The sequence below is a fragment of the Echinococcus granulosus genome (assembly GCF_000524195.1).
Source record: "Echinococcus granulosus chromosome Unknown EG_S00024, whole genome shotgun sequence".
NCBI classification, from domain to species: Eukaryota; Metazoa; Platyhelminthes; class Cestoda; order Cyclophyllidea; family Taeniidae; genus Echinococcus; species Echinococcus granulosus.
Genome location: NW_020170404.1, coordinates 913,852 through 930,872, shown reverse-complemented (window position 1 = coordinate 930,872; position 17,021 = coordinate 913,852). Strand labels below are relative to the sequence as shown.

Here is a 17,021-nt window from a genome sequence, read left to right as displayed (position 1 = left end):
TAATTGCGCTTCTGTCAATTTCATAATCAAGCTTTGAAGAAAATACAGTAATGACAGGAAGGAGTAGGGTGGAAAAAATATTATCAATGTGGAATGTAAAGTTACTCTACTTATGGCAAGGTTTTCTTACAAGGTCACGAATGATATGAAAAGTGGCCTTTGGAGAAGAACATCACCTCACCTTGGGCGGTAGAAAGCCAAGTGAATGTCCAACACGCACTGTTAAATTATCATTAAATCCTTTCTCACTTTGGACCGTGGTTGATGATTATAAGTGTAGAGAGGAGATTGGGACGAGAGAAGACGATGACATATTAAAAAGAGAGGAGGTGGATGAGTGAATGAGATTTGTTTTGCAGTGGGCACTTAAATAGGTGGGACCTGAAGAGTCTGAAACTTTGGCTTTTTTAGCTCCACAGTGTTTCTTTTCTTCTGAGGGAACTCTGATGCTGCATTTTTCCAGAGAAAAGCGACTTAGCGGAGCTGTCGTGAAGTGGAGGCATCCGCTAAGCATGACGGATCTTGTGCCCTCCAACTACCACCCCAAATTTAGGCGCCTTACCAGAAATCTGGAATAAAGAGCCACGATTTGTCTTTGAAGCAATCCTGCTATCCCACCCAATTATTTTAACTTTTTAAATTTTTAAGAGGATAACTCTTTCCTCTTTGAACCGCGTGGGTAAGGGGCAAAAACCAAGTCGTGGCATACAATCGGTGAGTTAACAAAAAGTAAAAAATAACGCATTAGATATCTCAGACTTCAAGGAAAGTGTACAACTTTCCATATTGGCTGGTTAAATGTTCGGATAGGATACACCAAATGTTATTGGTTTCATTTTTTTTCACCAGGCTAATTCATGTCACACATATGTGACGTATGGGCTCAAGAAAAAATTGGATGCCGAACGCTGATTCCAAGAAATTATACCTATAATTTTAATGCATAAGTAAAAACTAGAATAACTTAGGCGACTTAGTGGTAAAAAAGTTTTGCAGATTAAATAAAATATTACGCCGTGATCAACCGAAACCAGCGACCCAGTTATGCTTCGATTGACACGTAAAATAAACAGTAGGAAGCGCCAATTTCACCTTCGACCCGATTAGCGCAGGGCACGAGGGTTAACATCAAAGACCACTGGCAGATACGCTTTCACTATCCTCCTGTTTTGACAACGCTAGGACTTAACACCAGTCCTGACGGCCATACCCTGCCTGCAAAGTTGTTTGTAACGAAGGTACAACTGACTGAGGCCACATTTATGAAGTCACGACAACTCATAGCTACACATCGTTGCCAAATTGCGCTTTTGTGTGTAAGAGCTCTTATGAGAGGATAAGCTGAAACATCTTCCATCTCAAGTTGGAAAATTCCTACGAGCAGGCCTTATTATTACGGCTTATCAAAGTCAAAGTGAAGGCGGCTCACGTTTTCAAACTCGTTTATTTGAAAATCTAGAGGCCGAGCTTCTACTCTCTGAGGCACTTGACTTCCCTTTTAGGCACTAGTTAAAAGACTGGCTTTTTGCATGGAGGTAATGAAGTAAATGAAATGAAGTTGTACATGGTGAAGAATTGATACCACTTGATTTTAACAAGTTTTATAAAACACGGTAAACAATAAGTTTTTCTAAAAGAACATATGAAGGGTAGATTTAGAATTAAAAAATCTACTTGTTCAAATGGCCCTCCGGTCATATCGGTGGCCTCCTGGGCTGTCTGTGCTTTACAAATGATTCTCCTTCCATGCTTACTTCAGGCGAAATTCTGGACGTTGCAGCGGTGGCAGCCACAAGAGAACCTAATCCAAAATTAAAGATGGCTAAGTTACCAACGTCTCAAAGCGGAAGGGTTATTGAAGTCGTGTCCACTTTGGGCAGCTACTAGGATCTCGCGTTCCGCAAGAAGGAAGACTAACAATTGAGGGAACCTGTAAAGGACAGAGATATCAGATATGTCTGCAAACTTTTGCTCTGATTGGCCAACTCTGATGAATCGGCAGCTACTTTGGATGGGTTTCGAGGTTATACAAGAGCTGTACCCATTTTTCAGCCTTCTCATTAAGATAGTGGAGGGCGGTGAGCACCAATGCGTGCAGACTTGAAGGGGTGGTGCTCGCTCCCGACCATTTACTAGTCCACCTGGAAGAGTGGAGAGGAAAATAGCCTCGAGCAGAGGCCCGAAGTACATCAGGTAGTTACGCTGTATTAGGTTTTAAACGGAGGTTCAAAGTCAGAGGCATTACTAGCACACACTAAATCCATCATCACGAAATGCTGGCCGATCATAGGCGAGACCCAGCACGAGCTCCTTCTAAATGACCCATCTTTTGTCTGAATAAAAGACCTCAAGTGCCCAAAAGTCGAACTGTCAAGAACCTTGAGGTCGAAAACAGCCTCAGCATATGCAAGTAGGGGATATAGATGGAACCGTTCATCATCCGTAGAAGTTGGATCTGCTACCTACTTTGCAGGTGAAGTGGGGAGGGTTTGGGGTTCCATCTATTCAGTTTTTAGCGACAGCCGCACCAGCCTTGGATGACACTGCCAATAGCATAGTGGAATCTAGCTGCGATTTGGAAGATAAAGTCAAGTTTAAATCATGGTCTCGAAGTTACAAAGGCCTCGCGTCAGGATCGACAAGTGGCAAGTCCATCTTCTGGTTTGTAAGTTGAGCCCATTTATTCGGTGAAACTGCACTTTTGAAGAGATGGTAGAATGTCTGACAAGACAGATCTTTCATAACTCATCACTTTTAAGTACACAATGCAGATGCATGGAATCGGTCTTGAATGGCATTGGCGATTACTTAGCGCATGCTGGAATCGTAAGGTACGGATCGTAAAAGGTTAAAGTCTTTGAATAGTGACCACTACAAGCCATCCATCTCGATGTAGGGTTGGAATAACTATGGCAGGCTTTAAAAATGGCTGATGTAACTAAATCACTGGAACCGTTACAGTACTACTAACCTGAGATCATCGTTCAAGAGACCACTGATGGATCACCGGTAAGATTTTGAGGAAAAATACGATGGCCTTATTTGACGCACGTTGGGTACCAGGACCAGCTGACCCCGTGGCAAAATTAGGTACTACGCCATCGGATATATTGCTGGACACATTTTTCACACTCCCCCTGTGGACCCTGCTCCACAGACAGCTGAAGTGATTCAGTCCGCCAGTTTTCTGTCCTGCCTGCCATAATGATGATTTGGTGGATAAAGAAACAGGAAAACAATCCCAAGCTGAGCTTTGAAGATGGAGGTGTTGGGACTGTTCACAATCCCGTACTCAAGGTTAAGATCAGCACTTTTAAGGGTCCCAATAGCCACTGCACTAGTCGTGAGTCAGTCCAAATACCGTGCCTTATGAAAGAAGCCGTCAAACTTGAGAGAATCCACTCGCGTCTACATAAGATTGCCAGTGAAGTACGGTGGTGGAGGCGTTGAACTGTCAAATCGTCAGTCGATCGTAATCCAACCCACAGCAGTTATTCCTGTGAAAATCTGGTCACCTCTGGGAAAGCCTAATCTCAGACACTTACACTGACAACTCTTTCTGTGGCAGTGGTTAAGCACCAGTTTGCATTCATTGAAAGTTGTACTGATTCCAAAGTGCCACTTCAAATTGTAAAATTGGCAATTTTAAAAGACCAAACAACGAAGTCTATAACAGTGTCAAATTAAACTCAGAAACCAATCGCATGCAAATATAATTATTAGAAAACTCTTTTGCTGATTCGGGACGAGCATCAGAGAAGACAGATTGGAGGCCGGGGGGGGGGGGACAAAGGCAAAAAAAAGGCAAAGGAAGATGAATCAGAGAAAGAGAGATCAAGACCATACAAAAGCGGACCTCGGCAGGGGGAGGAGGAGAGGTAATAGGGGAGGGTAATTTGCTTCTACAAATCGCGCGGAATCGACATGGTGGTGGCTGCGGCCGTTTCACTAGGGCCCAATTCATTACAGGACCGCTTGATACTAGTAGTGGTATAGGGGTCCGTCAGAGAACCGTTTGAAAGCTGAAATGGGTAAGAACGATGGTCAATGCTCTATCTACCCGCTTGATAGTCATGTGGAGTGAGAGGTTCTTTGGGCTGTTCTGGAAAATAAAAGAAAAGCTCTGTAAAAGGAGGTATCATAACCAAATTCTTCTGTACAAGCAATCTTTAGTAAGGAAGGCATGTTAGGTCTGGTTAAAAGATGACTAAAAAATTCACAAGTTTTACAGACCGTAGCAGTTACCATCGTGGTTCCAGTTTATAACCGCACCAAATTGCAATTATGAGGTCTGTCGAAGCATATTACAAAAGCTTGGAAATCCGCTGAAGGCAAAGCGACCTTAGTTATACTTCAAAAATAGACTAAAGGTTATCTTTCACTTCGAATGTGCAACTGGGACTATTGAAGCGCCAGTAGGGTCTCATGTTTAATTTCTCCCTGTCTTCAGAACACCTAGCCCCTGAAATGGCATGCTTTATGGCCGTCTTGGGGGGACTAGTTTGCAATTACAATAGAGGAAAGGAAAATTACCTCTTTAGTCTGTCGTCTAGGTGGAAGCATGGGACACGCACATCTCTCAACTCTACTCTACCTTCAGCAGTAATGCGACGCACATGAAGAAGAGGGAAATAAGAGTAGGGTTTCGGTACAGCCAAAGATATGAAAGGAGTGGTCACTTCGGGGTCCGAAGAAATGCACACGCACAACAAAATGCTCACAGAGAGGAGAAATGAAAGAATGAGGTGTGGGGGGGATTGGATGTTGGCATGATCAAAGCGTCTCACCCAACACAGTGAACTTAGCAGTTGACCCGGATTCTAGGCGATCAACACGCCCTGAATTGTGGATGGCGGGCGGATTTCGTCTGCTCAAGGAAAGAAAACACTGAGAGAGTTATTTTGGAATCTACCGAAATAAACGAAACCTCGGTGAACAATAAGGTAGTCAACGAAAACCGTTCAGTATGGTTTTAAAGTAGTATAAAATCACAGAAGCAAAAGATTTGTGATTTTGGCCTCATTCAAAAGGTTCCTTTTCCTTCTGTGATTCAGGAGTGACCTGACCTCGACAGCAGGAAGGCCCAAAATCTTCATCTCTATGTATTCACCGAGAAAATGAATCTATTTATAGGAACTGAAAAGGCGGGAGGAGAAAGGGGAGGAGGAGGTGATGTATAATTCCAGGTAGAAAATTAGTATAACGAAATGTTGTCCAAAATCCACGAACTTGGAGAGCACAGGATGAAGCGAATCCACGCCAGCTGATGGGCAGGAATGTTGTCCTGAGGCAAGAGTACCGTTGGAACAAAGCACCGAAGCGCCACCTTTGGTCTTCGTTTGGGGCAAGAAGGTGACATCTGGTACAACAACCCTCTGTTATGATGGTAATACGATATACGGGACTATTATCCCTGGCCTGCTACCAAACATAAGCTTAAACAGTCATAGAAAAGGTGGGGACTTTTAAAGGAGGGGGCAGGGAAGGCGGCTTGACACCTAGTGTCACTCAACAAGAAGTTAAGGGGATTGTGACACCCAGGTAATTTTCTTGTGACCAGGCTTGCTTGCAACTGAAAGTCAGACCCATTCCCTGGCTACATCCTTCAGTCAGAAAAGTGGAATAGAGCCTAGGAGAGCCCAGAGACCAAGAAATGACCCCGCTGAATTAAAAGTCCGATGCCATTCTACAGTACGCTCTTCATGTAAGGAAACACAGGCGATTCCGTGGAAGTACTGGAAAACACGTCCTAAGTATTCCAGTAAGGAAAATTGTACATAGGGGGTGAAAACCAGATTGCACAGCATGTAGTGATTGACAGCGATGCCAGTAGCTACACGTATAATCGCCACCTAATGAAAATAAGATTTTTTGCAAAGCATTATACTTTCTCAAAAGCTACAATTACAGGAAAAATTATGGTAATTAAGTTAAAATAAATTGGAATTTTTACAATAAAAGGTGGTTTATGACCTCGCCTAAAGTGGAATCCACTCAAATTTTATTAAGACTGCGCAAATATGAAGCACTTGGTTTGAAACTTGTTGAATCTGCGTTTCAGTGGAGAGGTATGAGGCCTATAGTAAGAAAATCCACTTTAATGACTCCTCAACTGGTTTGTGAACGAGCAAGGAACTTGATTCCTTCCCAAAAGGTTTGTAAGCAAAGACAAATTGATGGAGGAAAAGATGACGGAAATCTCTCCAGTATCAAACTAGGGAGGAATTTACCACCTAATTTCATTTGATGTTGCTTGAGGTCAGGATTTAAATAGTTCGCCAGTTTGATAAAAAAGGGCTATTGTAACCTTCCAAGTCTATGTGGTGGAAATTCGAAGGGGCGCGGGGGGAGGGAAACGGATATTCCATGGCACAACCATCTTCTCATCATCCAAGAAAGTTGCCTACATTTTGAAATCACATTCATGCAATAATTTGCTGTAATTTGTAGGGACCTAAAGAGTCCTAGAAGGTACTGCTTCATCCTCCAGCCTTTTGTGGGACTAGATGGTCAGACTGTTGGGAAGGCAAGTTAACGCAGAAACGGAGGTGGCTAGAGCTAGAATTTGGCTTCTAGATGTAAATTAGGCTTCAAAAGTGGAAAATAACAAGTTTGCATCTTGTCAGGGCAAGGATTACGCATTGTAGTTAGCAAGGAGAGATCAAAATAAACAACTGAAGAAAGAAATGCTTACAATGCATGCTTTTAAACTTTAGTCAAGCCGCCACTGGAAAGTTGCGCCTACGTCAACGTCAAATCCCATTCTTCTTCAAAGCTATCGGCGAAATCCAAAAGGATTTTACAAAGCTCTTTGAAATGTGGTACGAAGAAGTCTGCAGTCACCTTTGCCAAAGGGGAATTAGGCCCTTCCTGCGTAAACAAGATCATGAAATGCTTTTTTCACCGCAATGAAGCTGTTCTCATAACTCTACTAATTAAGACTGGATGTTTTCGCCTGGTTAAGAATCACAATTACCTTGTGCAATGGGGTCTGTCAAAAGAAAAAAAATGCGGTTCAATTTAGGGCGTTTCGCTGACAACTTTGACTTCTCTCTCTCAAAACCCCTACTATGAGAGCATGAAACCTTTAATTACTACAAATGAGTGAACTTAAGACGATACAAACACGAGGCTGTCAGTGGTGCCAGCCCTGGCAGCCTATTCTGAGTGTGTGGTATTACCTCCAGACCCAAATTCTTACTCGAATAATTAGCCTTCCCTTGTCCTCTGAACCGGTTAACGCAATCTTCAGGCGGCTAGCAATCCAGTCATTCACTATATCTACTGTTAACAATTTCTCTCCCTTTCGTATTCACAAGTACCAACATTGGTGCCAAAGTTCTTTCCCATCTCGGTTTGATCAGTTCTTGGCAATGCTACCATAGTCTACATAGGCGACAAGGCCACTTCAATCAATCCAATCAACATTTGATTAGCTTTACCTCTTGATAATCTGCTTTGCACATCTTACTCAGCGTCTCAGCATCTGTCACGTCGGAACACGAATTCGTGCATCTCATCATTGCTATTAATTCTCTTGTTTCGGCAATATCAAGATGCCTACCCCAGAGGAGCAAGCTATTAGCCAGGACAAAAAAAGGAGGTAGGAGACCTTGTCGGGACAATATCTGACACTAACCAGATAAGCACCTCATCCGGATCCCACCCAGTACTTATAATTAGTGCGTGGATTCGAATGAAGCATTAACCCCAATCACACTCATGTATGAATTAGCTCCACTGATGAGCTGGATCAATTTTCAATGAGATTAGAATTTTAAAGATCGTATTGAAATTGGAGGTTCTAACTTCGGAGAGCACTTAAATTTAAGCCAAGGTAAGTGTGGCAATGTAGGCTCCAGACAATCTGGAATGCTTTCGGCAAAATTGAAACCTCAGAATTTACATGCCCTACCTCCTTTTTGTTAGACAAAATCTGAGAATTTGGTTAAGGTTCTCGGCAGTTTTAGGAGAGAGGTAGTTAAACCCCGTCCTTCGCTTTATCCACACAGACGCCTATTCGTCTACAAGGGGCTTAAGAGATGTCTGAAGTTGCATGATACCTGCTACATCTAAAGTCTCGTGAGTTGTAAAATTTCCGTGACAAAAATTAACAATTGGCCAAAAATGGTTGTAAAGGTGGACGTTAACGCCACTGATTTTGGGGGGGCAGGGCAACACTTTGAGGTCGTCTAAATGCTGCACTAGGTGACCGAAAAGTTTAGCGAGATTTTTGGTGTAGCTCGCTAATCATGAACCTTTGGAAATATGCAAGGGTTCGTAAAACAGGTTAGTTTATCTGCACTGCCGAGCACGAGCATATGTTTGTCCATTGTCACACTTGACTGTGCTCCCAAACACATTCCTCCTACTTTGAGCGTCACTTCACCAAAACGACAGTTAAAACTGCTGATGGATGTAATTCAAGGTGATCTGGGTTATAGCTCCGACACCAAATCGGCCGTAGAATGACAGAAACCAATTCTACTCAAATTTGTTCTACGACATTTAAGCACAGAATGTGGAGGAGGTGATGCATAATTCAAAGTAGGAAATAGCTATAGGGAAATCTGCTCCATAATCCATGCTTCCAGGGAGCATAGAGTAAAGCGATTCCACGTCAGGACAAGATTGTTGCCTTAGGACACGATTACTGTGCAAGAACAAATCACCGAAAGACCATCTTTGGTTCTTCATCTGAGGCAAGCAGGTGAAATCTCGTACCACAAACTTATGTGGTAGTGGTGAATCGGTAAACGGGAATAATGTCTCTGACCCATTACCAGTCATAAGCCTAAGCCAAAAAGCAGGTCCCCATTTAAAACAGTCAGCGAAACTGTGGAATGTGAAGGTAATGAGATCGTCTACTTATGAGCTTTAATTGCTTTTAGTAAAAAGTGGCTGAATACAGCGGAGCTAAGAAAAGGTGGGACACTTTGCCCCTTGCACCAACAAAGCGGAAGTGGAGAAGGTTGCAACAGTCGTCGAATTTACTTTAATTGCAACAAAAGGTCAGATCCATTCCATCTTGACAACAAAAGGTTATAAAATAGGCATTCGCACTGAAGGCTTAGACACTTTAAGGTCTCCTAAGTATTGCACCAGATGACCAAAAAGTTTGGGCGAGCTGCAATGAACACACTTTGCTGCAGTCTTGAAGCGTTCCTTCTATTTTGAATGACACCTCATTGAAGCTAATGGATGTGATCCACGCCTAGTAGCTTTACAGCCCGAAGTTCTAATCGGTTGCATAAACCACAGAAACCGACTCCCCTTTAATTTGTTTTACGACATTTGGAGGAGGTGCGGTAACAAAATAAACCGCTTAGCATTAAATGACTGGTGACAAATGAATCTAGGATTAGTGCTTCATCTATAATTCAGGGGTAAGATCCTCTACACTTCCACAAGAAGGATTACTTGTATTTATTCGATATCCGCGTGTCACCAACACCCTCTGTTACGTTTAGCATGGGGTGGTGGTGAGACAATTCGTTGGCACTTTCACCACCTATGAAGACCAAGTGGTGATGATGAAAGCGGAGTTGGTGAAATTGCACGACTACCAATTCGTTGATCTTTGCTTCTTCCACGTGTATTGTAAAAAACATTGCCTGTAGGTAATTTGCTGATTAACTGACTGACGGGTTGACCGACTAGCTTGTAATGAGAAACGGCTTTTGTGCCTGCGTGCTCTATCTCTTGCCAAGCAGTTAACAATCTTTTTTTGCATTCTTGAAGCAGCATTTCCTCCCTGGAAGACTCCTAGATACCCTACTTCCAAGGATAAAAGAAGATTTTTTTTTGGCTGGTGTCTTATCAAAAAAAGGCTATAACAATTACATATTTAAGAGATAAAGTGCTTAAAGAAACTCGCTGCCATCACTTAATTTTTGCGATTAGAAATCGTACAAACTTATTTGTTGACCTACCGATAACTTGTACTTTAGGTGAGGCGATTCAGTTTCTTGCAATTCCCAGCCTCTAAACGATTTGTGCAGACAAATTGTCTAGAACTTCTAAAAGACCGAATGATATGTTTCCCCCTTTTTAAACTCCTCAATTGTAACTGTTTGCAGTTTCTACATCAAATGCCTTTTTATTCGACTCATGTGTGTAAAGGGTAGTAAAAGTGGGTGATTCACCACTTGAAGTCGGATCACTGACTCCAGGTGGAAGAGAGTGAAGAGGTAAGCACTGCCTGCCGCTACCCATCACCCAATAGGAATGAAATGGGGGAGAGGAAGAGGGCAAAAAAGAGGCGAGGCATTCGTGTCTGCAATAACAGATGTCCGTTTAGAAAATTTTCTTGATCGAATAAAAAGGAAACAAGGAAACGGAAGGGAATGAAGGCTAAAACTATCACTAGGGATTAGCCATCTTGGAGGGGATCGGAAAGTACTCTTTCTGTCCAGATGTGTATGGTAAACATAATTTTGCATATTCCTGCCAAGCTGACCGACATACACGAACTTTTCAATCTCTAAGTTGACTTGCACACATCAACAAATGTTCGTAAAACTATGAGAATCCTGAATCATGCAATACCCACGCAGGTGAGAGCACAGGTTGCGCTAAAAGGAGCCATTTGTCAGCATTAGTAACACTTTGAAACAATGGTTATGCAAGCTACAAGATGCTTGGTGGGTTTTTTATCACGAGGCAGTGATAAATCCTGGAAAGGTAGGGAAAATTCAGGGAGTGGGACTTCGCACAATACTATAGCGATTAAAGCAAGGGTTACGTGGGGTTCACAGGAGACCTCGCTCCAATAGCTTGCTCTAACTTGTAGAGACTTGTTGGTTTACGGTTGCTGTACCCCGCATTGTGACCCCCTTCCTCCGGATATTTTCCCCGTGAAGCAAGGTCAAATCAGTTGCAAGAATGTAGAAATCAACTCCCCTCAAATCTGGTGGGGTAACAGACTATGCAGCAGAGTATCAGGTGGCTTTACCTACTTGATTCTGGTGACGTAAATCAGGGACAGGTGGACGCTTTGGTGCCACATCTGTTATTCAGAAAGACGACTCCTTATTCTTCAATATACTTGGAATAATTCGAGATCAGCGTGGCAATAACAATCACTGATGGTGAGATAATTTGTTTGCATTTCCACCATCTGGAAGAATCAAGTCGTACTAGAAGCTAAGCAAATGAACACCTGATAATGAACTTGAGACACCATCAATTTGTCAATCTCCGTCTCTTTCACACGCACTATAAAAACACGTTGTCAGTCGATTCTTCACTGACTGACCGGCTAATTGGCCGACTGACTGGTTAAGTGACTAACTTGTGTCAGGCAAGAAAACCTTCTTACTGCTCGCCTACCTCGCGCCTCTGAGGCAAGCGCCACCTCGCTCCAGGAGACTAGGCTTTGTATGCGCCTGTGGTGAACTAAAGGTACGGTTTTTTACTAAGACTTGTTTACTTGCTGAAAACCTGACAATCATGCCAGAGGTGGATCCCTTCGATAGTACTCGGTGTGGAGCGGCACTTCTCTTTGGGTTCAGAGGGGAGCAAAGAGAAAGCTCCTCCCATCCTCATCCTCAAAGCTACAGCGCTAGAGAATCACCTGATCATGTGTTGGGAGATAAGGGTGAGATTGAAATGAAAGTGGCAAGGGCTGAAAATTAGGTACAGAAGCTCGCAAAAATGTGGGATTCGCATTAATCATGTGTCTCGTTGAGAAAGGATTATGTGTGAGCTGTAACAGTGATTAAAAAACTTTCCACAGTTATCTAGTTTATGCTATAAAATCCCACAAATTCAGCTATCGGAAGCTTTTCAGATAAACCTCCTTTTGAGGCAGGAAGTTACACAAAAGAAAAAAAATGTTTTGGATAAAAGAATGACAGTTTCACTGCTTCGAGAGGAGCACCCACTGAGCTTTAAAAAGTTGAAAATAAAACAGTTAGTCATCTTTACAGACATATTTTTCCCTTTTTTTGGTAAAGTAAAAATACGGCACACACGATCAAGTAGACAATAGAAATAGTCGTTTTCTTCATCCTCCAGGCGTTCAAAAGCACACCTAAGCCATCAGCTAGGTCATGACGTTATGCAACCCAAATGAGGCAAGAAGAAGGGTTTCCTGAATTGTAACCAACTCGAGAGGAAAGAATGACACCTGATTCTACTTAAAAAGTGTGTGGACTGACCTCTTTGTTTTGAAACCAATTACGGCCTCCACTTTGATGCAGACTAATTCCCTGCATCGAGGCCACTATTTGGTCACGAGTCTTGTCAATATTGAGGACTTCCAGGTAAAAAACAGGCCTCGCAACCCTTCAATAAGTTGATAGTCAAATTTGAAGAAAAGTGTTAGCCCAAATCAAAGGCTATCGGACAGATTGAGTAGACAATAAGGAAACACACAAAGGATACATATCCGACGAGTAGAAAAACTCCGCTGACATGGGAATAGAAGACACTGTATTCCCTTAAAGGAGAAGTGACATCTATAGCTGTTTTTGGATTTGAAAACAATAACTACCAAAATTTGCGTGTTGACAAAGACATTAGGCAGTCTTCCGTCCCCATCTCCTGACACTTCGTCAGTCTATTCCGCACATCGTATATGCCTGAACTGGATGCGATAGATGCCACACGTCCTTCTACACAGCTTTTGAACTCGGCTGAGAGAAAAGCTTCTTGGAGCCTTCAAAACATCCTAGAATTGGCGTTCAAGCACACTTCAAGTCCGATTATTCATGAATCATTGAGGGTTATGGGAAAAACTGGTAACTTACACAAAGGTTTTTGTGAATAGCCGACCTTGTATCACTTCACTTCAATGCTTAAGATCTATGGAGAGGCTCTTATGTAAATATGAGATCTGAATTAAGTGTGTTAGTCACCCGCGCCTCTTCGAGGCATTGAAATAGGCGAGCAGAGAACGGGAAAACCTCGGACTTGGAAGCAGATATTACATAGAATAGATGGCAGGAGGATAATCCATTCAACAAATAAAAAAAGGGGCCTTTAAAATAGAGCAAATATTGTAGAAGAGACACTCAATTATCGAGTAAACTTTTCCAGAGACCACGCCTAATGACACTGTTGAACTTGAAAGCAATATCCCGCCGAATAGACGCCAGGCGGCGACTAAATTCACATGAGTGATGTCATCTTGTCTTGGAGATGATCATCAATACCCCCACTTGCACGTGCCTAACGAAGTCAGTAAATAGGATTTGGATCAAATTAACCCCTAAATGCAATAATCAACGTTTGACAGCCCTCCCTCTCCTTTCCTTTCCTTTCCTTTTTCGCCTCAAAAACTGCGAAAAATACAATTTTGGATGCTTTATGACACAAATAAGCCTTGGCAACTGAAGTCGTACTTCCATTTAAATTCAAAACTGATTATGTCTAGTCTTTTTGATTAAGTACGGTAGAGAGGATCTCGTCGTTCACTACGTTTATGCAATCGTCGCGATCATACTTTGTGCAACGCAGGCAGACTAACATTACAGACCACTTGCAAACAGAAAAAAGGAGATAATGTTTATGCTGTCTCCTAACCTAATTAGAGAATATTGCCTTGCTTGGTGGAAATCTACTTGTGCAAACTTATTAATTTGGCAGTCGAAGAAGGCATGTGCCTTCCCTCGTAAGGCTCCATTAAGTCCCCCTATACCATGCTCCTCTCTACGCATAATCAGACTAATGCAGCTTTTGTGTAGGTAAAAGTTTCCGGGGAAAACAGCTTTTTGGAGAAGTCTGGAAGAGATCAGAATGTCTCTAGGCCTAACCTAAAGGTGAATGGGTTGGAACCACCGATGACGTCAATGCACAAGCAGATATTGCTCGAGTAGCAAAGTGGTAGAACAGAACTTTACGAGTTTTGAAAAGTTAGGGTGTGGCGATAATTTAGTTGAACACAAAAGGGCGAAATGTAATGCTAACGGCGTCACTTTCGTTTTTGGTTCCAACTTCTTGCGCCCTCTTTTGCTCCTCTCATTCCCCCATCCCCGCCTCATTCATCGCCTTTACCTACCCATCACGGTATAGGATGCCCTGATTGTGAGGAGACGAAGAATGCAGTCATCACAACAAAGTCACAATACCGTAGGTTATGTGCATTTCTGGAACTGTGATTGTCATCTGTACCATACCCAATCGCGGTGTTGATCTTTCAAAAGCCGTGCTTATTTTCTGCCCGTAGTATCAAATAAATCTGACCTCTGTTCGATTTGCCAGTTTTTAATTAGTAAGTAGTAAGATAAGCATGCCATGGCTTGTAATTTAAGAGGTGATTAGATGCATAGAGGAGACACAGGAAGCACAAAAATGCACTGAGTACTAAAGTCAACCAACTCATGACATTTGACGGCTCTTCAAAAAGTGTGATCGGCAAACCAGAATCTGTGCTGCAATTAGGGAGAGGCAGGAAGACTATAGCCGTTTAGAGGTAAAGGGATACCGAAAACTAGAGCATCAGAGACAAATTTGAATCTATTGCGACACAGGCGAGAGCATTAAGTGAGAGAGTCAAATTAAAGTGTATATGAGGTGCACTAAGAGGCAGGTGAGAGTAGAATAGAGAGGGCGACACTAATTGATCCTGGTTTACCTCGAGGGGATGTGAGTCATGTGTTGGAGAAAGAGACTTAAGGAGGGCTATGATATGGATCGAGTGTGCAAAACCTAAAGGAGGGGGAAGGGAGAGAGGGGGCTTCTTTTTATGCAGTCTTAACTGACAGGATTCAGAGGGATCACACAACGCAAGTCGACTACTTTTTGTTTATTTGCACCTTTGGAAAGGGAGAGATAGGTGGATGGAGAGCTCGAGAGGGAAATGCCCTCTAATTCAACCGAAAGTGTTAACTTAGTGACAATACGTCACTCCAATGACATGACCTATTAAATTTAGAGATAATCTATCATTATCAGCCTTACTGAAAGGTCATTTGACGAAAAAAGAACCTTAATGATTACTTCCTTAGTCTTTGTTAAATTTCGGATTTAAGGAGACTAAATAGCACTTTAATGTACACGATATGCATTACAATTACACCGGATTAAGTGATCGCCATCACAAGCGGAAATTTTCTAGTATTTTTCGACATTCGCATAAAAGCTTAAGTCACATTATAGTCGAGTAAATGCAGGAGGATAATCAAGAACACGCTCCATTAAGCAAATGTGTGGCTGATTTCGAATATGTGAGAGTTGAGCAAAGGCGAGGAAAAGTGATAAATAGAAAAAAAGAGAAGTCATAGTAGATGGATTTCATTCAATCAAATTTATAATTTCTCAGTTTTACAAATAATTCTGTGTGACTTACTGCCACCTTTGGAGGGTTTCACTATAAGTGGATTGAATGTGAATGCTTCGGAGCATTTAGCAGAGCTGTTCCTCTCGGTTATTTTTTTGCCGCTGTTGTTGTTGCCAATGGCGCCGCCAGCATCGCTGTTGTTCTTGCTGCTGCTATAGTTGTTCCGGGAGGAGTGACTGGAATGCTTCTGCTGATGCGCTGTCAAGCCTTTAAGGGTGCTGGAGGATGCGGTGGACCCAGCAAATAAGATCCTGTTTTCGTTTATTCTATCACCTGATGATCGAGGATTGTTTACTGTATTAACGTTGTCAAAGTTATAGTCCTCTGGTTCGTCAAAAGTCGACGAGGAGTCAGAGTCCGAATCCAATGCGGATCGATATCGGTCTAGGCTGTCCACATCATCATAACTTTCTTCTGAGGGATAGTTGTATTTAGTGATCAATTCATTATCATCCTTAAATGTGAGCCTCTTTTTATTCTATAAAATTATTAACAAAAAGGCACATTACTCCTCACACACTATTTAAGAAATTATTAAAAAATCAACAAAAGACGAACCTCAACTCCTAATGAAGGACGACCCTTTTTCAGGATAGATCGAATGCTGGAATTAGTAAAGTTAGAATATGACCGTCCTGTGCTGCTAGTTATCGATGATGTTCGTGAAAGGTTTAGTGGTTCTCCGTTTAGCAAAGTCTTACCGACGGTTTCAGTTCCCCTTTTTTTTAGTTTATTCAAGACAGTCTCTTGCTGCCTCTCGGCCTGGTATGCCACCCAGCGCCCAGTAAGATCGTAGGAGGATTGATCCACCTTAAGGCCGAATTGTTCCTTCAGCGCCTCATCGTATTTGTAGTGCGTACGTAAGCCATCATTGCTGTAACCACTTAGTATAGACTTCGGTTTTTTAGGAATCGGTGGGGGCTTCTTAGAGGGATTTCGTGAAGAAATGGACACAGACGAGAGTGCATCACTTTCATTTCTTTCTTTATTTGTCTTAATGCCAACATCATTCCCCGACACTGCTGAGTGTTTAGAGCCAGGTTCATTGGAAGAAATAGGCAATCTCGAGGGAGGAACATTATTTTCCTTCGTTCCATTAGCAGCCTTGTATCCAAGCATAGAAGATCCTACTGCGGAGCCACTTTTTATTTTTTCATTATTATTAAGAATCTTGAACTTGTCTGATGATTCCGGTTGAACAGTGGGAGCTGTCTTACGATACACATGGGGTTTAGGTTTGACTTTTGGAGGGGTGAGTTTGTTCCTGGATTGTTCCGTTGAAGCCATATCTACGTACAATCGTTCGCTTGAGGTACTACAAGACAAAACGCTGTTTGCATGGCCGTTTTGAATATTAACACTTTTCGCAAGATTACTGTGGCTATTAGAGCCACGAGATGTTCCATTGTGAAGGTTATCATGACCATTTATAAAAGATCCTGATTCTGAATTTCCACCGTTTTCAAATAGCCTCTTCATGGCTTCTACAGTCCCAGCCGCAGCCATTGCCATTTTCTGGGAGACGATAGCCGAAAAAACTAACCATGTGGTGCGGGGCTTACAGTGAATTCAAACAAGATCAAGTGGGTGATGCATTGTCGGTTTCAGTTGTTTTCAAACTATGCTCTAGCTAAGAGCAAAACAAACACTTTCATAATTTTTGCGCTTTTTTAACAACAAAGAATATTCACTGATAATTGACGTGGCAGACCTGCACTTATAAATTGTTTTAATGTAC

At 42.3% G+C, this 17,021-nt stretch overlaps 1 protein-coding gene across 1 annotated transcript; it reads right to left on the bottom strand. All coding sequences in view use genetic code 11, as the record gives it.

The window, feature by feature from the left end:
• Positions 1–1,827: 1,827 nt before the first annotated feature.
• EGR_04124 (hypothetical protein) lies at positions 1,828–16,789 on the bottom strand (the record flags this gene model as incomplete). Its single annotated transcript, XM_024493373.1, has 7 exons — positions 1,828–1,930; positions 2,007–2,141; positions 3,907–4,022; positions 4,061–4,102; positions 14,579–14,652; positions 15,293–15,761; positions 15,842–16,789. The coding sequence occupies 7 exons, from the start codon at positions 16,787–16,789 to the stop codon at positions 1,828–1,830; spliced, it is 1,887 nt and encodes a 628-aa protein (XP_024352287.1).
• Between the last annotated feature and the right edge of the window lie 232 nt (positions 16,790–17,021).